The 25840-nt window shown below is 36.4% G+C and overlaps 1 protein-coding gene and 1 long non-coding RNA gene across 3 annotated transcripts in view; both read right to left on the minus strand.

Moving 5' to 3' along the window:
• LOC121726327 (neuropeptides capa receptor-like) overlaps positions 1 to 5677 on the minus strand; it is an 89104-nt gene extending 83427 nt beyond the window's left edge. For both annotated transcript variants that reach the window (XM_042113641.1, XM_042113640.1), the window contains exon 1: positions 5223 to 5677. In XM_042113641.1, the coding sequence (XP_041969575.1) occupies positions 5223 to 5514 (292 nt within the window). In that variant the 5' untranslated portion in view covers positions 5515 to 5677. The remainder of the gene's footprint in view (positions 1 to 5222) is intronic.
• Positions 5678 to 16370: 10693 nt separating this feature from the next.
• On the minus strand, positions 16371 to 24718 carry LOC121726292. The gene is made up of 3 exons (XR_006035516.1): positions 24665 to 24718; positions 21487 to 21488; positions 16371 to 16381 (listed from the first exon to the last, which is right to left on the minus strand). It is a non-coding gene; the product is annotated as an uncharacterized LOC121726292 (long non-coding RNA).
• Between the last annotated feature and the right edge of the window lie 1122 nt (positions 24719 to 25840).

Consider the following 25840-nt stretch of genomic DNA (forward strand, 5'->3'; position numbering starts at 1 on the left):
ACGCGCTAATCTCAGGAACTACTGGTCCGATTTGAAAAATTCTTCCAGTGTTAGATAGCCCATTTATCAAGGAGGGCTACAGGCTATATTGTGTTATCACGCTAATAGTAATAGAAGCGAAGAAATAGAGAAAAGGGTGGAACACCCGGGGTAAATTATTTGAAAGGGATTATTTGAACGCGCTAATCTCAGGAACTACTGGTCCGATTTGAAAAATTATTTCAGTGTTAGATAGCCTATTTATTGAGAAAGGCTTTTATCACGCTAAGACTAATAGGAGCGAAGAAATAGAGGAAAGTGTGGAAAAAACGGGAGAAATTATTTAAAATGGCTTAATTGAACACGCTAATCTCAGGAACTACTGGTCCGATTTGAAAAAATATTTCAGTGTTAGATATAGCCTATTTATCGAGAAAGGCTATTTGGCTATATTTTATCACGCTAAGACTAACAGGAGCTAATAAATAGAGAAAAGTGTGGAAAAAATGGCGGAAATTATTTGAAATGGCTTAATTGAACGCGCTAATCTCAGGAACTACTGGTCCGATTTGAAAAATTCTTTCAGTGTTAGATAGCCTATTTATCGAGAAAGGCTATTAGGCTACATTTTATCACGCTAAGATATATGGCCTAATAGCCTTAGAAAAAATGATATTTTTTTTGCGGAAAAATGTAGGTACGGTTTCCTAAATTACGCAATTTTTTTTTTGCGGAACGTCTGGTAATTCATAATTATAAATGTCATAATATTATAAATGCGAAAGCGTGTTTGTATGTTACCTCTTCACGCCAACCGCTGAACCAATTTTGCTGAAAGGTATGGAGATACTTGGAGTACCGAGAAAGGGCATAGAATACTTTCCTTCATGGTAACATACTTATTTAGTCACTTCAATAAAATAATATGGGCGTAATACTTGATTTATATTATGGCAAAGCAACGTTTTCCGGGAAAGCTAGTATAATATTATAAAGGGATGAATTATACGTGGGATAGCCATGCTTCGGCTCGACCGGAGAAATACCACGTTCTCATAGAAAACCGGCGTGAGACAGCGCTTGCGCTGTGTTTCGCCGAGTGAGTGAGTTTCCCCTACCCTATTCCCTTCCATACCCTCCCCTATTCCCTTCCCTTCCCTTCCCTACCCTGTTAAAAGGCCGGCAAGCCACCTGCAGCTCTTCTAATGCTGCGAGTGTCCATGGGCGACGGAAGTTGCTTTCCATCAGGTGACCCGTTTGCTCGTTTGCCCCGTTATATCATAAAATATAGCTTATACATGAGAATAACACATAGGCTACAATTTTAACCGATTTTCAAAATGAGGGAGGTGTTATGTTCGTTTTTTTTATGTTCAACGTTTACTCCGCCGTTTGTAACGACGCCGTTTGTGACGACCTCTGTGGCTCAGTGGTGAGCGCGTTGGCAGCTCAAGCCGGGGGTCGCGGGCGAATCCCGCCGACGGAACAAAAAGTTTTCAAAAAGTTCCTGGGTCATGGATGTGTATTAAATATGTGTATCATATAATAAAAATCTTAAATATATGTATAGTATAAAAGTATTAAATATATTTCCGTTGTCTGGTACCTGTAACACAAGTCCTTCAGGTACTTACCACGGGGCCAGACTGACGTGGTGTGAAGCGTCCATAGATATTATTATTATTATTATTATTATTATATTGTAAACCGATTTTTTTAATTTTTCTTTTGGTATATAGGGTATCATCCCAATTTGGTATTATATTCACAAAAGTGGTGATCTGATGAAGGACCCATAAGTAATCGAGGGAACTCCTCAAAAGGGCATTGAGTAACTTTGTATGGACCTGTGGCGTCACTTTTTTCCAGCGGCCAGGGATTAAACCAATACTATTTTGTAGCACTACATTAGAGAAACATATATTAGTAATAAAAATTGTTCTAAGTAATATCGGAGCTGACCTACGATTATTTTAGTATATTTATTTTTGCGACTTATGTTCACAAAATCAATAGTAATTAACGTTACTTTATGGAGCTATCCTTAAAAACCAGGTATATAAAGGGTATATTAATCTGTTGGATATATATTTCTCACTAGCTTTAGCCCACGACTTCGTCCGCGTCAAATATATGAATAATTTTTCATACTTACATTATTTTCACACTGGGTTTAACTCTCGTCGGACTAAAATATAGCCAGACTTGACTATATTTCACTAGACAGTGGTTTTCAAAGGGCCGGATGCAATATTAGGCAATTATAATTATTGCTCTTGTGTATTATACAGAAGCGCAAGAGCGGCAAAAGACAAGAGGACAGGGTGACATCTAGTCAGTGTTGCCAACTTTTTTTTTACTAACCCACCAAATTCAGCAGCGTAAACCACCAGAAACCGCTAAAACCTAAATCGGCTCTCAAACCACCAGAATTCCAACAAATAACGTAAAGACAACAACAACCTATCTGAATATAATTTGAAAATAATACAATATTATTATGAAATAATAAAAATTATTATTATTATGTACCATCGAGGAAGTTGATTCCTATGCAATTGACAGACCAACGTTATTTGGTCGAATATGTCAATTCAATCATCAATGTTAATTGTGATCTGTCAGCTGGGTTTGACGTAACGCAACCAAACTACTTAGGTCCCCGATTTGCAAAGGAATCAACTCCTCTGATAGTACCTATGCATAAGTAGGTACTTAACTAAAGAGTAAAGATGAACGTCTTTAGAGGAATCATTGTCATTTACTTGTTCAGTTTGTGAAGAATAAATTTCTTTAGTTCTAATTTTTGTAATACGGTATTTGGTATTATGTTGTTATTACAGCATTTGCCTTCGCGTGCTAACCTTGCAGTTTGCACGAAAGAAAGGCGATCAAACTTCATCCGGTTTCTCTGTTAAGTCTTGACAACATTCATCATGCTAAACAATCGCTCTATATCAGCGTTAGAATGCGGCAAAACGAATAAAGATAAGATAGATAGAAGATAAGGGCCGCGCTACACCGGAATGGCAGCGGCGAGGCGAGCACTTTCAGTGCTGCCATTCCGGTGTAGCGCGGCCCTAAGAGGGGTACCACTTACCAGGGTTTTAAAAAGTTTTTAAATTTGACACTAAGCTAGTATAAAATATGTGTTTTTACTACGTACTAATCGTCACAATATCGTTTGTAGCATCATGTCCTAAATATCATAGATTCCTATAAGAAAAGTCAATTGGTTACGATCGTTTTTAAAGTACTTGGTGATTGGTTAATCCAAAAAGGACATTGTATTTGGGATACAGTATATGTAGTCTACTATGCCCCATATAAATGGTTTGAATCGATTACGGGTTTTTGGTCCATACATTTTTGGGCATTCACCTTTATGCAATTAAATAAACTTACGTAGGTTCATGGGTAGTAAAAAAGTTGAGGTTTTTAATTAGTATATTTTATGATGCTCAGTTTATGTCTATGCTCATTACATGGTGGTTTTATTATTCAGTGATTCGGCATTCGGCGTGCGACATCATTTTATTATTATGTGATGATTACAGTGTGATGAACAGGTGAATGCTTATGTAATAAAAAATGTACTAGAAGATATGTTAGCCGTAGGTTACTTAATTTTTCCATTGTAGCGTTACTTATTATATCCCGTGAGGCCGTGTTAGCACAAGCCCAGTATGGGCTTTTTAACACTGTTATTTGTTAACTGTATATTAATTTTTGTGTATCAATAAATAAATAAAAAAAATAGTTATAAATTATAATATTATTATTTATTTCCTTAGATTAGTGTTTTCCAACTTGTGGGTCGCCACAGGCCGAGAGAACTATTTCAGCAAAACCGTAGTACCGCTATGCTAGTCCTGCTAATATTATAAAGGCGAAAGTTTGTTTGGATGTATGGATGTGTGGATGTATGGATGTTTGTTACTCTTTCACGCAAAAACTACTAAACGGATTTTAATGAAACTTTACAATAATATAGCTTATACATCAGAATAACACATAGGCTACAATTTTAACCGACTTTCAAAATGGGGGAGGTGTTATGTTCATTTTCTTATGTTCAACGATTACTCCGCCGTTTGTTAACCGATTTTCAAAATTTTTCTTTTGGTATATAGGGTATCATCCCAATTTGGTATTAAATGCACAAAAGTGGTGATCGGATGAAGGATGCATAAGTAATCGAGGGAACTCCTCAAAATTTATATGGAAACATGTGGTGACTTCGGTTTCGTGAGAAGTATTCTAAGCATATGCTACCAACAAGTAAGATTTTGCACCAAGGTATACCTGGTATACCGTGGTTCGGAAGGTGCTGAGAGAACTCCAGACCGAAGAAACTCAGGAAAATGTGGGAAAAACGTGGGAAATATTAGAATTACGAACTACTGGAGCAATTTTTATGGCAATATTTGGCACATAATATATAGAGTAGACCAAGTGAAGGGAGTAGGAATATAAGAGCTATTCTTTATGGGAAAATGGAAAATGTACGGTTTCCGTAAAATTCCTAATTTACGCGGGCGAAGCCGCGCGGGACATCTAGTTTTATATAATGTTTGTAATATGCAAATATTACATACTGTATACGCGTCGAATTGCTGAGCCATGGAAAATATAATATTTCTTTATTCATTTATAGAAACCAATAAAATTATTAGGAAAACACACAAAACCTTAAGATTTTTTGAATTCTTATATTAAGGACTTATAGTCTCTGAGCAAAACCGCGGACAGACAGACGGACGGACGGACGGACAGACCGAAACTATAAGGGTTCCGTAGTCAACAAGAAAAAACGAACGTTTGCGCTAGTCTCACGGAATTCCAAATCGTAATTCCTCATAAGGAAATCGAATACGGAAAACGTGATGTATGCGGCCAGCCCATAATCTATATAATGTAAAGTATAGATAGGTCTTAGACCGGCCGCATATTGGTATGGAGATACTTTGAGTCCCGAGAAACATATTTTTATAGCAAAATTTATAATTCTTGCCATTCTTGAAAACTGGCCAGTCTGCAAATATTACATACTGTATACGCGTCGAATTGATAACCTCCTTTTTTTGAAGTCTGTTAAAAAGTGTATTTTATTTTTGAATTATAATACCTATCTTGAATACAAAATATATTTTATTTATTTATTAAGTACTTACCTAGTACTTATCTTCTAATTAAAACGTAGTGATTATATTCTATTTGCTTCTAATATTCAAAATGCTTACCAAAACACAGCAGCAGCAAGTCACTGACGGCGAGGCTGAACAGGTAGTAGTTAGTGGCGGTGTGCAGGCCCGGGTTCCGCACGATCACCACACACACACTCACATTGCCCACCACCCCCGTGGTGAATATCACCACTAGGAGAATGGTCAGTGGCACTATCTCCTTCAGGGGCAGCCGGCGAGCCCCCATCAACCACCATAGCATCTCCTCCTCGCTGCAGTCGAAGTGAGTGAGGTTGTTGCACCGGTTGAAAAAGTCATCGTAAGTTTCGTTCCCGCGGAGAAACTCCATGGTGTCAGTTTTCACACATTTCACTTTCAAACTAGCAGCTAATTAACTAAAAGTATCGCCTAAATAAATTAAACTAGCGACTAATTTTCTAAAAATAGCGGCTAAACAAACTAAAAACTAGCGACGATAAACACGCGCACGAAGTTCATTTTAGCACGAGATAGGTCCACTTGGTGCGAAATTCGCGCGAACACTGACGCTTCAGAGTTCAGTCAGAGAAAACAGACGTATGAATGGATCCTCATTAACTATGTCTTATCCACTAACGGATATTCGGAATTACATATCACTTAACATCCGTCTGATATGCGAAATGTTTTTGCCAATTTTTTAACAATTCGTTTATCTGCGGTTTTTCGTTAAATAAATAATATAAAAAATAAAAAGTAAAAAATAGTTTTTGCATGCCCAAAATATCCCATGTGGTTACCCAATATAACACATCCCTACTAATATTATAAATGCGAATGTGTCTATCGGTCTGTCTGTCATCTTCACGCTCAAATCGCCGATCAGATTTTGCTAAAATTTGCAATGGATATACTTGGGTCCCGGGATAATGTACGGTTTCCGCGCTATAAATGAATTGCGGCGCAATGGAGTTGCAGGCGCGTCATTTTTTTTTTTTATGAAATAAGGGGGCAAACGAGCCAACGGGTCACCTGATGGAAAGCAACTTCCGTCGCCCATGGACACTCGCAGCATCAGAAGAGCTGCAAGTGCGTTGCCAGCCTTTTAAGAGGGAATAGGGTAATAGGGGAGGGTAGGGAAGGAAAGGGAAGGGAATAGTTGAGGGTAGGGAAGGGAATAGGGTAGGGGTTAGGGGATTGGGCCTCCGGTAAACTCACTCACTCGGCGAAACACAGCGCAAGCGCTGTTTCACGCCGGTTTTCTGTGAGAACGTGGTATTTATCCGGTCGAGCCGGCCCATTCGTGCCGAAGCATGGCTCTCCCACGTATGTAATATATGTCATCTTGTAATAATATAATATGCAAAATAAAAGATTTGATTTGATCGAAATCGATCGAAAATTATTCGAAAACGTAAATACCTCGGTTGAAGGCACGGATGAAGGAATGTATTTTAAGCATGAATTGAACACTAAAATCTCTATTAATTTCGAAACCGCATTCGGACATCGACATGATATTGATAGTTTTACTGCTACTTTTATGTAAAAGTATGGTTTTAAATTACTGTTACGGAAAGCTATAACGTATAATATCTATATCGAGATCGAAAAGATGAATGCATTTTGTTGTGGTCATATCCAAAGTACCTTGCAATCCTTGTTTATCTTCTACAGAAACATCGTATTTTATCTTGATGAAATGTTTAATACTAGAATCTGAGTTACTGGGACAAGAAAACCAAATATATTTTAGAATTTGAGTGGTTTGCCCAAGACGCAAAAACCGAAGGGGCCTACACTGACTGCCAAATATTTTTATGTACCGACTCAACCGAGCAAAGTCATACATCTTGTGATATGTGTAAAGTTTGGAAATATAATGAAAATTAATACTTCCCACATGTCTAAAATTTTTTTTGAAAACATTTTTATTTGTGATTTTTTTTACTTCATGCTTTTGAAATTTTGAAAAAAATCTTGTCGTGAATGTTAATGAAAATTTAAAAAATAAAAATGTTGATAAAGTTTTAAATTTATATTTTTTAAATAATAAACAAAGTGTACTTTATTTAATAGAATGAAGGAAATGAAGGAAGCAAAAATATTACTTTGTGAAACCTGGATTTGACGACATTTATAAACGTGAGCAAAATACTCTACGCGCGAGTGCTCGTGTAATTTAAAGGGGCGCGGGTGCTGGCGGGCTAGGTCTATTATTATCGGTGGGCTCACAGATACATTCGCTGTCTAGTTCACAGAGTACTTTTTTATATATAATTATGGAAATTCTAGTTATTACGTCGTGAAAACGTATTTAATTTCCTGTTCATGAAACTTGCAGTATATACTTGAACCATAACTAGTACAACAAAAAAGAATTACTCAAATCGGACATGTTGCTCCGGAGATATGCGAACACAAACATAAAAACATACCTACATACATAGATACATATACATACATACATAATTATATACATTCATACACTTTTGAAATTTGGCACATTTGTTCAGACGCTGATATAGACTAACATAATATTATACGAAAACTGGGTAGCTCTGCAAAAATTACATACGCGTCGAATTGATAACCTCCTTTTTTAAGTCGGTTGAAAATAGGCTGAAAATTGTTTTTGTATAGTGTTACAAAAACACAATTAAATAATTATTTTATTTTAATTTTATTATTAATTATATAAGTAAACTGTATACAAATGAGGAGTTTGTGAAATTTTACGGTGCCTACCTTTTGCCACTATTGATATCGAGCAAAAAAGGCCAACAAAGATCACGTTTGTTGTATGGAATGCATTTAAATATTAATTAAGTATATTTATAAATATATACAAACTTAAAGTATAAAGCTATAAAAAGAAAAACTTTCCCAGGTCGTCCCCACCTGGCAGAGTGCCCAGCAAGCTGACAGCATTGCCACGTTGGATGGCAATTGCTATCCGCTGTGCCAGTATATTTTGTTTTTAGTATTTGTTGTTATAGCGGCAACAGATATACAGAATCTGTGAAAATTTCAGAATCCTAGCTATAGCGGTTCTTGAGTTAAAGCCTGGAGACAGACGGACAGACGAAGGACGAAGTCTCAGTAATAGGGTCCCGTTTTTAACCTTAAAAAACAATAACGACAATGTCATATTTTTACTGCCTTGTTGATTATTATGATAAGTAGCGGGAGTCAGTGCGCGGAAACGACGTAAATAAAGTATCATCTTATCTTATATCTTTAAACGAGCAATTCTTGTATATATCTATAGATATATATAATTGGAATCTCGGAATCGGCTCCAACGATTTTCATGAAATTTAGTATATAGGGAGTTTCGGGGGCGATAAATCGATCTAGCTAGGAATTATTTTTAGAAAATGTCATTTTATTCGTGTTTTATCGAATACCGAGCAAAGCTCGGTGAAATAGCTATTACATATTAAAATTATAATTAAACATAATAAATTATAACTATTATGTACTTAATGTATTATAATTATAGCTAGAATCTATTTTTAGTGTCTTTAGAGTGACTATGTACTTATTTATTTACTCAACTACGACTATGTACTTATTTATTTAGTAGCTAGTACATATTAAAATTATAATTAAACATAATAAATTATAACTATTATGTACTTAATGTATTATAATTATAGCTAGAACTATTTTTAGTGTCTTTAGAGTGACTATGTACTTATTTATTTACTCAACTACGGCAAGCCAACAAGGGTCGAAAATAAGATTTTTCGATGATTGATTAAGTCAATACATAGATACCTAATGCCGAAACGAATGATTTATTTACTTTCATCATCCGGTAGCGGCGCGGCGCCCCCCCGACCGAGTACTAACTTTACATAACATTATTTATCTTGTTATTCTTCTTACCTTTTAATTTTAATTGATTTTAAACAAACCTAATTAGAAAAGGTGACCTGATGGCAGAGTCATGGTGTCTTCCCCTTGTCTTCGGACCTCGCACAACCCTAATACGTGCCAACGGATTTTTTCCAATTCTACCTCCAGTTCGACTAGGTGGTCTTCGAGTCTAAGCGTTCGTCCGTTGTACGTCACCAGGTCCAGTATAATATTAGTATGGATTATTATTCATGTTTGATACAGAAAATTGCTGGCCCAGATGGCCTCGCTGCTTAAATAATAAATATTGTTTAAAATAATCAAACATGTGCGGTTTTTGGGTAAGTATTTTGATTTTAATGTAAGGAGGGGTCAAATGTTTGAGGAAGCTTTGGACACCAATTTTGTTTATTAGATGGATTTTGAGGAAACTTTGCAGTAACGCAGGCTTCCACCACGCGGACACAACAGCTAGTAAACCACATTTCTGTGTAGTAAACCTATAAATCGGGAATGAATTTTACCAAACCTCATAAGTCATAATATTATTACTTATGTTTATTTTTAACAAATAAAACAACTCTCGTGTCACAGTGTTTGTCTCCTCTCTTAGAAAACGGTTCAACCTATTTTAATGAAATTTTGTATGTATTTTAGTTAGACCTGAGAATAGTTTTTATCTACTTTTTATATTGATACAAGAAATAATTTATATGGCAAAACAACATTTGCCGGGTCGTCTAGTTATATTGTATAATACTTTAACCATTACAATGCAAATACAACGTTTTATCTCTTTCTAAATATCGCTCATCGTCATGGCCTCAAATCTAAGTTCATTGAAAGAGGCTATTTATTGGAAAAATATTTATGAGAAAATATTTTGTTTACACACGAACTTCTTTTGCTCGGGTCTCGGCTTTTATTTTGGAGATAGGGCATGAAACGAAGAAAATACGAAATTCACCATTTATTATTTTGTTCCGAGCTACGGTTCCGAGCTATTAACTTTTTGACTTGTTTGTGCACGAAAGATTCAATTTTCTGAAGACATTTTGATCGACGGATCATTGAGCACGTGGCTCGTGCCACCAGATCGGTATAAAATATTTACAAAGCGAAGACTGTACATTGCAAAACTTACATAACAGATACCTATAATTGTGCAGATACAGCGAACCGTCAATAGTTATAAAATATAGTGTGTAAATATTATGTGTTCATTAGTAAGAAGGTATGTGTTTTACGGCCGTTCCCAATATTTGATCTATCTGGTTTTGCCCTACTAGACATAGAAATAGCTCATATTAGACATTAGAGACATATATTTTATGTCAATTCAATGATAGCTGCGATCGGTCGTATGTCAAACCAGAGTTAGATTGAATATTGGGAACGGCCCTAAGAAAACAAACACGTTGTACTAACCAAGCTCTGATTGACCAAAATCGTTGCAGGCGTTCACTTGTAGCGGTACCCACAATTATTATTAGCCTACATCGCACTTTTGAAGTTTCGGAGAACGATTCGTCGTAACTTCCCACACGCCAGAGCCCGCGAAGCAGCCCTAGGTGGCCGGTGGGAACAGAGAAACCATGGTCAGGGGCTAGAAGAGAACAAGAAATCTTACAATATACAATATCCATATTTTATAATTTTGTTAAGTACATGTACTCAATGGTATAAATTAATTATTTTAAACTCGACTCTATATTAATCTATTTTCACTCATGCAGCATGCTACATGCTACATCCCAAATATTCCAATCTCAAAACTAGTACCTATGTATCGTCTTATTGCAAAGCCACGACCTTCAGTCGACTGTCGAGTTCGGTTTGTTTGGTCCGCAATTTGGATCAGTACCTTGAAGCTGAATCGACACCGAATATTCAATAGTCAATACAGTATTATTTTATTTTTATTTAATTTTATTTGGGACAACAAACAATTGCGTACATGCTTAATACTAACACGACATAAGTAAACAATGAAATTAAGGTAATTACGCAACCAACACCATTATCCACAATATAAGTATTAATACATAAATTGCATTTCGTCCTACACGACCACATATCTTACTTGTCAGACAATCAGATAGTCAGCCTGCATTGTCCTTATAAAGGAAATAACATGTTTCCAACGCGGGAATAGAACCCACGACCTCCGAGTCTCGCTCTAAGCCACTGGACCACGGAGGCGTTTTAAGAGGTCTCTTTATAATAGCCCTATCTCTAGGGTATATCGACTAGCTCTATTACATAGTATATCAAAAGTAATTAGTGTAGCCATTAAGTGTCTACTGTCTACGGATTTTGAGATTTTCCGAAAGCGACCGCTCATAAAAAAAAAAAAACAATTTGGCAGCGACCGACCAAGCCGGCTGAAGGACTGATAATATTTTAGGGTTCCGTACCCAAAGGGTAAAAACGGGTCCCTATTACTAAAACTTCGTTGTCTGTCCGTCTGTATGTCTCCAGTCTGTAACTCAAGAACGGTAATAGCAACTCACATATTGTATGCCGCTATAACAACAAATACCAAAAACAAAATAACATTAATATTTAAGGGGGGCTCCCATACAACAAATGTGTTTTTTTTTGTCTTTTTTTGCTCTATATCAATAATAGCATCAGGTAGGTACTTGAATTTTTCACTCAATCCTTATTTTTATGTGTACTTTAATATTTAATAATAATATTATTATTAAATAAAAAAATGAGAGGGGCTCCCATACAAAAAAGACAAATTTGGGCATAATTTTGCTCTATAATGGTATGAAACCCTTCGTGGCGAATCCGACTCGCACTTGGCCGATTATTAAATATTAAGTATGTACTTTTTATAACCATTAGTATGCCGTCTAACATTGCAACACTGTATTCTCTAGTTACCAAGTTACCCAAGTGAGCAGAATAAAATATGTACACTTGCGGGCAAAAAAATCTACCCACCCCGCGCATTTCTATTCAAGTCGCTATAACTTAAAAAGTTATAGTTATTTATTATTTCTTTTTATTAATAATGCGAGTTAATATGATAGGGAATGTGTACGTTTACTCTACATTTTCATTTCCAACATGCTCGACTACAAACGACACAAATCACTAAGCACCCCCATCACTCAGTTTTTTAATCGTTAATTGAACGGTTTTGTTCTGCATGAAAAACCGGTCAAATCTTATTGTTTTTGTTTTGTCTCGATTTTTATTGATTTATTGTTCATTTAACTTCATTTTAAACGTAATTTCTTTGCGGCGAAATGGATATTACTCCAAATAAAGCCTCTCAAGCAAGGGCTTTGCTAAGAGCTGAATTTAGACAACGAGTTGTGGCTAGAAGTCTAAAGAGTATACCGAAGTACTCTAGAGACTCTAAACTTTACCATGCGACCATGTTCAGGAAGACATTGGGCTACATTTGAACGTGATGACCGTTTTAAGGTGTCAACGTCCTTGCGGAATCGACATCTCATTTCAGTTCAAGTGCAACGACGGCCAAGAGAAGTCGGATGAGTTACAGTAATTGAGTAGACTGTATGACGAAGACTTGCAGCCAGCTGTTTGACTTCACAAAAACTCGCTAACGGTCTAAAATTAGCCCCAGCACACAGTCAAGCGCTGCTTAATTTCGCACGTTCTCATGTCGATTTTTCATTGGAGCAATGGCGGGTCGTGCTCTTTTCTGATGAAAGCTAAATCAGTCTTTATGGTAACGATGGTCGCAGAAAAGCATACCGTTGATAAGGAGAATGATTTGCGCAGGCGTGCATTGACGAAAGGCTTCCATTTGGTAGGTGTTCGGGGACTGTATGGGGCGAGATTTCTTTTGATGCATAAACCAATCTTGAGTTCGTAACCGGGCCACGCCTTGGCACTTTGAGTACCTATCGATACATTCAGGGCTTACTAGGACAACATGCGGTGCCATGTGCTGGTTTTGTTAATGGTTTCATATTGATGTAGAACAATGCTCGACCGCACGTTGCTGCGAAAGTTCGTCAATATCTCTCCGACGTCGAAATTTCGGGTTTGGACTGGCCAGCAAGGAGTCCTAACCTTAATCCTATTGAGCACCTATGGGGAGAACTCAAAAGGAGGGTCAGGGCCCGGACTCTTGCCGCTTCAGGACCTCCAGGTGGCTGTACAAGAAGATCGGCATGGTATCGCTCAGGAGTTCATCATAACTTTGATAAGGTCAAGGAAAACCCGGATGGAAACCTAAATTAGGGTAATGGGTGGCACTATGAGCTATTGAAATCAATTTGTTAGTGTTTTTTACAAGAAAGATGTCATTAATCGCCTACTGAAATGTTATGCCAAACTGACCGGTTTTTGTTTTAAGGCTGTAGAATTAGTAAACAATTTACAATTACAATAACTATAGCAATAATTAAATCCTTATTGTACTACCTTTAAAACGATTCCAACATTTATTTAATACTAATTATATTTCTTGAGTTATTACCGTTTGAATCATAAGGAGGTGGGTCGAATTTTTTGCACGCAAGTTTATATAATATAGTCTGTCAAGAAAGTTATGACAGGCGGGAAAATTTTTAAATGAAATAAAAAATATGAAAACTTTATTAATTCGAGATAAATATGTGCAAGGTGACAATATTTAAAATGTAATGAGCGTTCTCTGTGAAAATACAAAGAAAAAAATACACCATAAAAGCGTGATTACGTTTAGAAATTTTTTCCGCCTGTCATGACTTTCTTGACGGAGTATAAACAAACCCGAAACACGGGTAGATAAGTAACTTTTTCCAACAAAAACACCTCTTGAACTTGAACTTTATTGATTAAAGAAATATTGGTTTAATGTTGGTTAAGTATTGTTTTGATGTTTATACAACTTGTGCCTGTTAAATATATATATCTGACAAAAATAGACTAGACCTAAACTAGGAAAATCAATTATTGGTGAAACAATGGGCATTGTCCAAAAAAAATCACATGTACTTTTTATTTTTTTTTTCGTTAAAATAGGGTATTTTAAGAATATAAATTAAATAATTTTGAAATTCATTGGCTAGTTTTTTCTCAATAAATTTTTAACGTTTCGCTCTGACGTCATCATCGGCCGCCAATTGACCTCTGCATATGTTTTAAATTTCCATTCAATCTCATTTATAATGGCTGGTTCGTCGTTCTCATTATGTGAAAGCTGATACGAGAAGCTTACCAAAAGTTCGAAACGTAATGTTGGTAGAATTTATTGCTAATTTAACGCCATTGAAGGTCAAACAAAGGTTCAACGTATTTGTTCAAAAATATAAGTAACTAATGGGTATTTTTTTCGTTTATATACAGAAAAACGATCACTGACCTTATTCCTCGAAATGTTTTTGTAATGAGCAAAATTAAAAAATGGACAATCCCCATTACTTAGATTATATTATTTTGTTTTAATAATATTACCTTGGCGCGTTTTAATTGAACAGACTGTACTATAAACAATCTGGCAATGACACACAATTTTTGCATTCTGTAAGAGCGCAATACATTGTCGCCCCCACATAATATTTTCTGGTGGGAGACAACTAAAATAATCACAGCGATTTGGCGTAGACGGACGACAAACACAGTGACTGTAGGCACTGATTAACTGTCATACTATTTTCAAACCGACTTCCAAAAAAGGAGTAGTTTAAATGTTCGTCCGTAGGTATAATATATAGTAGGTATATTACGTAAATTACATATGACGGAGTCAGGGATGGCGGATCCGTATTCTCGTCGTGATCGACGCTGATTAATCAACAAAACTTGGTTGACTTCGGAACCCTAAAACGGAACCCTAATCAGCAGATTTTTTGTATATTGATAGGTTAATACAACTATATAATTTAAGAGTAACATTGTCCTAAAAATAGAACAATCCATATTTTAGGACCATCAAATCAAAATATTAAATCCTTTCTATCTCTGTAAGCTACCACTTTCGAGAATGTTTTGCAGAGGAAATTGTTGTTCGACTTATCAAAATGAAGCTACTCACGAAAAATTAGCTTGATAGGTAGTAATAAAAAAAATTGTTCAAGGGAACCCGGACTACATTTTACCTATACCAAAAAAGCGTCAGTAGATTTGCGTTTTTTGGGTTGGGGAATCTCGTGACGCTCGGGCCCTTGCCCATACAAAAGTGAAAAAAAAATGTTGGTCTTTCAGCGCTGCTACTTTCACAGTGAACTCTCTACAAGGAGCAAGTACACACCCTAAAGTATTATCACTTATTTGTATAGTTACAGGTTGTGTTTTAATAGTAATAGAGTACATATTATTATCTTAATTTTCTTTATTAATTTGCCTTTGCCGTAGCAGGGAAAAAAAATGTCCTACGTTATAAAATAACAGTACTTATTATAAATAAATTAAACAGCATAATGTACTTAAAGCAAAATACCTTAATAATATACTCAATTATGTATTTTCACAGAGAACGCTTATTACATTTTAAATATTGTCACCTTGCACATTTTTATCTCCAATTAATAAAGTTTTCATATTTTTTATTTCATTTAAAAATTTTCCCGCCTGTCATAACTTTCTTGACAGACTATATTATATAAACTTGCGTGCAAAAAAATCGACCCACCTCTCTCCTTATGATTCAAACGGTAATAAATCAAGAAATATAATTAGTATTAAATAAATGTTGGAATCTTTTTAAAGGTAGTACAATAAGGATTTAATTATTGCTATAGTTATTGTAATTGTAAATTGTTTACTAATTCTACAGCCTTAAAACAAAAACCGGTCAGTTTGGCATAACATTTCAGTAGGCGATTAATGACATCTTTCTTGTAAAAAACACTAACAAATTGATTTCAATAGCTCATAGTGCCACCCATTACCCTAATTTAGGTTTCCATCCGGGTTTTCCTTGACCTTATCAAAGTTATGACTCCTGAGCGATACCATGCCGATCTTCTTGTACAGCCACCTGGAGGTCCTGAAGGGTATCTGCGGCAAGATCCCGTGCCCTGACCCTCCTTTTGAGTTCTCCCCATAGGTGCTCAATAGGATTAAGGTTAGGACTCCTTGCTGGCCAGTCCAAACCCGAAATTTCGACGTCGGAGAGATATTGACGAACTTTCGCAGCAACGTGCGGTCGAGCATTGTTCTACATCAATATGAAACCTTCATCAACAAAACCAGCACATGGCACCGCATGGTGTCCTAGTACGCCCTGAATGTATCGATAGGTACTCAAAGTGCCAAGGCGTGGCCCGGTTACGAACTCAAGATTGGTTTATGCATCAAAAGAAATCTCGCCCCATACAGTCCCCGAACACCTACCAAATGGAAGCCTTTCGTCAATGCACGCCTGCGTAAGTCATTCTCCTTATCAACGGTATGCTTTTCTGCGACCATCTTTACCATAAAGACTGATTTAGCTTTCATCAGAAAGGAGCACGACTCGCCATTGCTCCAATGAAAAATCGACATGAGAACGTGCGAAACTAAGCAGCGCTTGACTGTGTGCTGGGGCTAATTTTGGACCGTTAGCCAGTTTTTGTGAAGTCAAACAGCTGGCTGCAAGTCTTCGTCGTACAGTCTACTCAATTACTGTAACTCATCCGACTTCTCTTGTCCGTCGTTGCACTTGAACTGAAATGAGATGTCGATTCCGCAAGGACGTTGACACCTTAAAACGGTCATCACGTTCAAATGTAGCCCAATGTCTTCCTGAACATGGTCGCATGGTAAAGTTTAGAGTCTCTAGAATACTTCGGTATACTCTTTAGACTTCTAGCCACAACTCGTTGTCTAAATTCAGCTTTTAGAAAAGCCCTTGCTTGAGAGGCTTTATTTGGAGTAATATCCATTTCGCCACAAAGAAATTACGTTTAAAATTAAGTTAAATGAACAATAAATCAATAAAAATCAAGACAAAAGTCAAAACAAAAACAATTAGATTTGACCGATTTTTCATACAGAACAAAACCGTTCAATTAACGATTAAAAAACTGAGTGATGGGGGTGCTTAGTGATGTGTGTCGTTTGTAGTCAAGCATGTTGGAAATGAAAATGTAGAGTAAATGTACACATTCCCTATCATATTAACTCGCATTATTAATAAAAAGAAATAATAAATAACTATAACTTTTTAAGATATAGCGACTTGAATAGAAATGCGCGGGGTGGGTCGATTTTTTTGCACGCAAGTGTATATATTTTATTCTGCTCACTTGGGTAACTTGGTAACTAGAGAATACAGTGTTGCAATGTTAGACGGCATACTAATGGTTATAAAAAGTACATACTTAATATTTAATAATCGGCCAAGTGCGAGTCGGATTCGCCACGAAGGGTTTCATACCATTATAGAGCAAAATTATGCCCAAATTTGTCTTTTTTGTATGGGAGCCCCTCTCATTTTTTTATTTAATAATAATATTATTATTAAATATTAAAGTAGTTTTCAAGTTTCGCAATTGATGAACGATAACGAGCTAAGGCCGTGCACAGTGCTTCGCGGTGCGTCCGCGTGCGGAGAGCGAGGCGGCTGCGCGACGCGGCCCTAGCTCATTACGAGTATCGTTTATCGCAAGCGAAACGCTTGAAATCGAATGCCACTTGTCTAGGGGGGCTGAACTGTCGTGTCGTGCGGTCTGTCGCGCCGTGTGCAAGCTTAAACAGGTTCTACATAGTCGCTAAATCGTCACGACAAAAAAACGTAACAACCACGGACGTAAAAAAAGTAAACAACATAGCGAATTGTGGTTGCAAAAATGTGTCGTGCTGCGTGAGTACACGGTCCATAGAAATGTGTGGCTCTCGGAATCGTCACCGCATTTTGTCGTGCGGTGTCGTGGCTCGTGGGAAAACGCCCTCACTTACACTTTCATTATTTGCATTAGGGTGCATACTAGATTTATAAACCTCTAAATTTTTGGAAAATATTGCTCTGGGTCCGATTAATGGAATCATCTCCTTAATCATACTTTCAGTAAGCATGGGAAGGGATAAAGATGTTACTGAATTTTCTGTAATTTAAGAAATATATCATTAAACATGGCAACAGGTAGTTACGTTCCCTCCTACTTTTATATAAGTTAAGGAAGGAGTTGATGTGTAGGTACTTACCTTTAAAAACTTCTATATATTCTTCCAAGTTCCACGCCGTAAGAAGATTTTCAACCTCTTCATCCATCTTTCCACATAGGTACCTACTTGTCACGTCACCACCGCGGTTAAGAGTCCATATGACCCTAACTTGGCTACATACTTTAACCTAGATCTCAAAATCTGTAAGGTCTAGAAAACTGATTTTTTGACACAAGTAACTTCAGTTCATAAATATTAAATGCTCAAGACGAAAACACGATTACTCAAAAATTGCTCGATAGTTTCTTTTTTACAAAAAACCTTGTTTTAGACACATTTATGCTCATGCTCGGATCTTCGAAGTTTGCTGTCTTTTCTTAAATATTTTTTAATATCTAAAAGGGTATTGATAAAACCTAAATTTGCTCAAAACACTTTTTTCATAATCATTATAGTTCGTCTTTTATTCAAGTAAAACTAACTCGGCGATGATTCCGCGCCGTCCTTTTCACCTGGCATATGAAAGACGGGCGTGAGTGTGAAGAGAGAAGGACGATGTTTGATTTTTAGAGTCAGGTGAGCTCTTAAGTATAGCACTAGGTACTATTAATTGTATTCAAAACTCCTGAAAAATATGGATAGGTATAGCAAACGCCGCCCCACATCCAGAAACAAGAATAGTTTGGTAACACTTCAAAATGATGAAAAAATTTATAAGTTTAACCTGTCTTCTAGATGTGAGGCGGCGGCGCTTCAATAGACACTATAGACACGTCCGTCACGCTGCAGTGATTTAACACAAATGGCCGAATTTGGCGGCTTCACATGGGCCCACAGCCTAATCCTTGTTTATTTATTATCAAGTTACTCGGTTAAAAATAGTATTCGCTTACTTTGTTGTTAATTTCCGAGTTGTGCTTATTTACCAATGGATGAGTACCTTCTTTGCCTTTACTAAGCAACACGGTTGTATGCATCATAGCGATTTACTTAATATTAGCCATGTAAATTTGTGTTTAAAATTAAGTAACGTACTTAACATAATACAGCAATGTAACCTTGTGTGTTTTTAACCGAACTCGTTGTAAATATTAGACAACTGTGATTATGTCTAAAATTAAACAACTTACTTATTATTTAATAGTAATGTAACGTTGTCTGTTTATAACCGAACTCGTTGTAACTTTTAGCCTACTGTGATTACTGATTATGTTTAAAATTAAATAATCTAATTATCATGAAATAATAACGTAAGCTTGTCTGTTTTGAACCAAATTCGGTAAGGACTAAGGGTACTATTTACCGAGTTGGCCATTTAGAAATTGATAAGTACTTATTAATAATAGCCAAGAATATTTAACAATATTTGCTTGTATAATCCTAGCAAAGCTTTATTGGATATTTTAGATATGACTTGATTGAACGCAGCCGAATAATTTTTAGCCGAGCTAAATTGGTACTTTGCTAAAGCAAATTTATTTCAGTGTACATTCTTGTCGAAACTTTTTAATAACTGAAATCAAGGACGTTGAAATAATCTATATATATAAAAATCAATTGCTGTTCGTTAGTCTCGCTAAAACTCGAGAACGGCTGAACGGATTTATCTTATCTTGGTCTTGAATTATTCGTGGAGGTCTAGGGAAGGTTTAAAAGGTGAGAAAAATTCGAATAATTGCCGGGAAAATCCTCAAAACAGCATTTTTCTATTTCCCATACAAACGTTTTCTAAATAAAATGGAGAGTCAATTTGTAATTTATTACCGCTGCATAAAGTTCAAATTCGCGTGCGCGTTGGAGGACCTAATATCGCGTTCTGAAACTCAACAAAAGTGAAAGTGAATCGCGAACGCGACAAAATTGCATAGTCTCAAAATACATAGTACATAAATAAACACAATTTTAGCTAACTTCAGTTGTTACTCTGTCCGATTATTTTTTTATTTTAGCTAACTTAAGTTGTTACTCTGTCCGATTATTTTTTTAATAAGACTTTATAGAAATCGAAAGATAAATCTATATATATAAAAATCAATTGCTGTTCGTTAGTCTCGCTAAAACTCGAGAACGGCTGAACGGATTTATCTTATCTTGGCCAATTTTGATGAAATTTTTTGTGTGTTCGTGGAGATTCGAGAATGGTTTAGATTTACAGTTTGGTCTACTGGAAAATGTTTTTTCAATTAATTTCTTATTTATAAGGAGTTGTTGATTTTGGAATGTTTTACATTAGATCCGGCGGACGGCGTTATCATCGCATTCAATATTATTCTATTTCAATTTTAGTTTGTCCTGACAGATGGTGCTACGATTAATTTGAAAAAAAATTTGTTATTCAATTCATGTGCTGATTAAAATATTAAATAAATAACACATAGGCTACAATTTTAACCGACTTTCAAAATGGGGGAGGTGTTATGTTCGTTTTCTTATATTCAACGATTACTCCGCCGTTGGTTAACCGATTTTCAAAATTTTTCTTTTGGTATATAGGATATCATCCCAATTTGGTATTATATTCAGAAAAGTGATGATCTGATGAAGGATCCATAAGTAATCGAGGGAACTCCTCAAAACTTATAGGGAAACATATGGTGACTTCGGTTTCGTGAGAAGTATTCTAAGCATATGCTACCAACAAGTAAGATTTTGCACCGAGATATACCTGGTATACTGTGGTTCGGAAGGTGCTGAGAGAATTCCTGATTCTTTATAGATACAAGTTTGGGAGTTTCGGCGTTGTTTTAAGAACAGAAAGCGCTACTATGCAAATTACATTCTTCATCATCATCATCATCATCATCACTACCATATCATAGTCTTTTAGATCGAGACTCGAGTTTGTCAAGCGATAATTTAAAAAAATCTATATCTACCTAATATTATAAACCTGAAGAGTATGTTTGCTTGAACGCGTCAATCTCAGAAACTACAGGTCCGATTTAAAAACTTATCTCAGTGTTAGATAGATCATTTATCGAGTAAGACTCATCATTTATCGAGAAGGTTATATTATATTATTACTCTAAGACTAATACGACAGAAGAAACTCAGGAAAATGTGGGAAAAACGGGGGAAATATTTTTTATGGGAAAATGTACCTACGGATTCTGTAAAATTTCTAATTTACGCGGGCGAAGCCCTAGTCTCTAGTATCTAGTAGCTATATAAAAAGGTGAAAGCATGGGTGAAAAATATAAACCTGAAATAGCTCATAGGATTAAGGTGTCAGTCTCAAAGGGGCTTTTAGTTCCGAGCGAGAAAAATACCACTCACGTAAAAATGCGGAAAATAAGGACCAAAACTGTAACTTATAAAATATGCAAATGTTTTTACGGTCTGACGCTTAAGCCACGGAACAGTTTTGTAAAAAAAATGAATAGCAGATATATTCTGGAATCCATTTATTCCGATTTACTGCTTCTACGACAAAATGTAAATGATTAAATGAAATCATAACATGTCTCGTCCTCAGAATGGAACAGGGGCGGAAACAAATAATTCTATTTTTAAATAGAAGTTTTTGGGTGGAAATCGGAATTGGATTTTTTTAAACGTAAATTCTGCGAAACTTCCCTCCGCTGCGATGGATTACCATGGTTCTCACGATTCTATAATTATTGTCGGAGCTCGCTAGCAGAGTAAACAGAACCGAGTAGGCCGACTGAAGAGATCTCGAAATTTATACGATTGACGTACTATGTCATATATAGACGGCGCGCAGTACTAATGCGTTACTCAGCATTGTGAAACATCTTGAAAGCACTCCCCGTCCAACTTGCTTTTATTCGCCCGTTTGTTTGAAGTCGAGGTACTCCAAGGTGCAGTTAGGGAGCATAATATGCTGATTACGAGCATGTGTGTCCATGTATTGCTCAAAATAAGCATGCTTATTTCGAGCATGCTCTCGACAGGCGTGTGATTTTCGACTATGCTATCTGAGGCGCGGGTGGCGGGGGGCGTGGTTTAAGCACCATAGCTAGTAGTATCGATCACTTTTTTATTTCAGGAGTACTATAATAAGCATACTTAATAGAAGCAAATGTATCGAATTCAAATAGCATGCTTCTTTTAAGCATGCTATTTTTGAGCGTGTGTAATTGTACCTTAGTTCCGTCTACTCTGACGCTAGCGTCAGAGTACTCAGAGGCCAGAGTAGACAGAATTAATGTCTATTGTGCAATTGTGCGTGATCGACAATCGACGTCAAAGTCAAATAATTACTCATAATCCCCGCGTTCCGGATGACGTTCAAAACGCTAACGCTCAATACCGTAGTTTTTCCCTTTCCACTAGCATGTGAGCGTCAGTGATACAAACCCAAGTGGAACGGATTATGGATCGTTTTGAGCGTTTTGAGAAGTTTAAAAAAAGAACTATATTTTTTTTTACACATAAGTACTGACATTGAACAGAACTTGGATATTACGATCCTTTTCTTCAAGTCGTAAATAAAAGTAATTGTTTATACTTAGTTACATTTATTTTACAAATAAAATACATAAAAAATATATTTGTTTTATTTTTAGTATCACATTTTTTTTACTGAAGTAATCATATTTTAATATCGTTAAACTTTCATTTTATTTCAGTTTTCACATTGAATCATATTTTAATAACAAAACCACATACTTTGATATTGACTATTGTCACAAAAACGTTAGGTAACAATACCGCGTAATGCTAAGTCAACAGGTACAGGCGAGATGAAAATTAGTAATTATAAGAAATCATTTGACCTTTCATTTAAAACAATTTCTTTTCCAATCAAAATATTTTATTAAATGTTATTTAATATAATATGTATTTCAATTAAAATATTATTTGTAATGAAATAAAATAAAGTTTTTTTGTCTCTACTCTCTCCTGAAAACTTTCCGAACATATCTTTCGCGATATAGTTACGTTAAAATTGAAAAAAAAAAACTAGAACGCCCACTTTGACCCATCTTCGTCAAGGGTCGTTTTGAGCGAAAATGACGTCATGAGTGACGTCATAGCCGCAATCAAAACGACCCCGGTCACCAAAGGGAACGGCAGAAGGGGACGTTTTGAGCGTTTTGGTCAAAATTAACGTCTTCTGGAACGCAGCCATATCCTTTCATCTGTCACGAACTGTCAAACCATTTTCCAAAATACTTCAAAATAGTCTTAGGCTGGCTTCTCACGGCGTGTGATATCACAAGCCGCGCCGCGCCGAGCCAGCTATTACGAGCGAGCACGAGCCACAGGCGAGCACGAGCCACCCCTTCTCACGGCGCGTTATATCACAAGCCGCGCCACGCTGACAATCATTCAAGTAAAATTAAACTTTATTAACACGCTAATAGATAACGTAGTGACTTAGAGCATTTTGCTCTAAGTCACTACGTTAAATAAGTAAATTTTAATGAAATGCAACTTTATTCACTAGGCAACTAGTGACGATCGGTTGAAATATCGTCTCCAGTGCCATGTCATTTGTGTTTTTATCATTTCTATGTTTCTTTTCACTGCAGACGCTGATTTCACAATTTGTTCCTTAAGATTCCGCTCCATGTTAAGAATTCTACTCTGATTGATGTCTCAAGTTATACTACTACGTAGTGGGGTACGTATAAGCTTTATAGAATAAATTAATCCACTAGTAAATGTATCAAATTTCATTCTGTAACAACCATAATTTCGTTCACAATCCTTATTGATTACCACATAACTGTACGGTTTACTCCACACAGTTGAACTCATTTCACGGAATTGCGACCACGTCATATCAGACCCTACATGTTCATCGTAGATGTGTCTTAGATTAATCTCGTCTTGTTTAAACAATATGATGAGATTGGCATTATCTCTTACTAGTTGTTTCGGTATTTTAGTATAAGTTTGGTTAAGATAAAAGCAATCAATATTTTTGTGACGACAAAAGCAAAATAATCACGCATATTATTTTGATTTTCGCATGCAACATCGTCAAATATTATGATAGAATTAGGTAAGGCTTCTTGTGGACTTAAAATTTCACTGTTATGATTATACTTGTGATACGATGTATCCTCAACTTTTTCCAATACTTTTTCTAAAAAAACGTATTTAGGTTGATACAAAGACTTTGAATACACATAATGGTTTCTGAATCGTGGACCATTCGGGTGTAGTAACAAACTGATTACTAAGTTTGTTTTCCCACAGTTTGAGGGACCACAAACAATACTGCGAATGGTATTTGGTAGTAAATTTCCATGTCGCTTAACTTCATTTTTAACTGCAGGACAGACACATTCTAATTTAAGTGATTCTTTTTGTTTCAGAAATTTCATATCTGCTTAATCCAATCGACCACTGTGATTAGTGGATTATGGCAAAATGATAATCATGCAGTGTGTTGACTCATATAAACAGATAGCTTCAAACATACGAAATTCAATGTTCCTATAATAGCTCTCTAAATCTTTCAGCCATCCAATCATTGATGAGAAGCGATTTTTGATCACTTGATGCATGAACGAATAGAAGTTATTGGGTATTCTGACACACCGAAGGGAGCGAGGGCGCGAGCGAACAGAGGTGCATGTCATGAGCGTGTCATTTCATTTACCATCAGTTGATGCATAAACGTAAGTGGCACACTGACACACCGAAGTGAGCTAGGGCGCGAGCGAACAGAGGTGCAAGTCATGAGCATGTCATTTCATTTACCATCAGTTGATACATAAACGAAAGTGGCACACTGACACACCAAAGTGAGCGAGGGCGCGATCGGACAGAGGTGCATGTCATTTCATTTACCATCAGTTGATGCATAAACGAACAGGAGTTATTGGGCATTCTGTCCCACCTCCACCAAAGTGAGCGAGCGCGCGAGCGAACGGAGGTGGGACAGAATGCCCAATAACTCCCTACTGCTGCCTAAACTATAAAAGATAGAACTATACAATGTTCTAAGTAAATGTAGATCTTATAAATATTTACAAAAATGTCCGCGACACACTATACCTATCTATGTCAAGTGAGGCACAATAACCATTTTTTTATTTAAAAATGTAGATTTTTTTGGACTACATTTAAACGCATTTATTTTACTCATGCTAATAACCCTTATCAAAATAAATAAATTTCATCACTAAGTACAGTTTATGTAGATTATATTTGCTCTTTGAATGATTAAAATTGGACGTTTCGTTTAGAAGTTATGGCGAAATTAAAATATTGCGATTTACGCCCGTTTCGAAGTGGGTGCTACCAATGCCACAGAATAGATAATTAGTACGAGTACCAATGCAGGGGTGCGCATTGTACCCATTGAAAAGGTCTACAGAAAACTCCGCGATGGTATATTTTTTTTTTATGAAATATGGGGGCAAGCGAGCAAACGGGTCACCTGATGGAAAGCAACTTCCGTCGCCCATGGACACTCGCAGCATCAGAAGAGCTGCAGGTGCGTTTCTGGCCTTTTAAGAGGGAATAGGGTAATAGGGGAGGGTAGAGATGGGAAGGGAAGGGAAGGGAATAGGGGAGGGTAGGGAAGGGAATAGGGGACGGTAGGGAAGGGAATAGGGTAGGGGATTGGGCCTCCGGTAAACTCACTCACTCGGCGAAACACAGCGTAAGCGCTGTTTCACGCCGGTTTTCTGTGAGAACGTGGTATTTCTCCGGTCGAGCCAGCCCATTCGTGCCGAAGCATGGCTCTCCCAAGTATAAGTATATCTCTTATGGATATATCCCACAATAACATATTTTTTTGTCAATTACTTTTAACTTCAAATAATGGCTAATTTTCAAAGCGATTTTGG

This window comes from Aricia agestis, chromosome 4, assembly GCF_905147365.1.
Source record: "Aricia agestis chromosome 4, ilAriAges1.1, whole genome shotgun sequence".
NCBI classification, from domain to species: domain Eukaryota; kingdom Metazoa; phylum Arthropoda; class Insecta; order Lepidoptera; family Lycaenidae; genus Aricia; species Aricia agestis.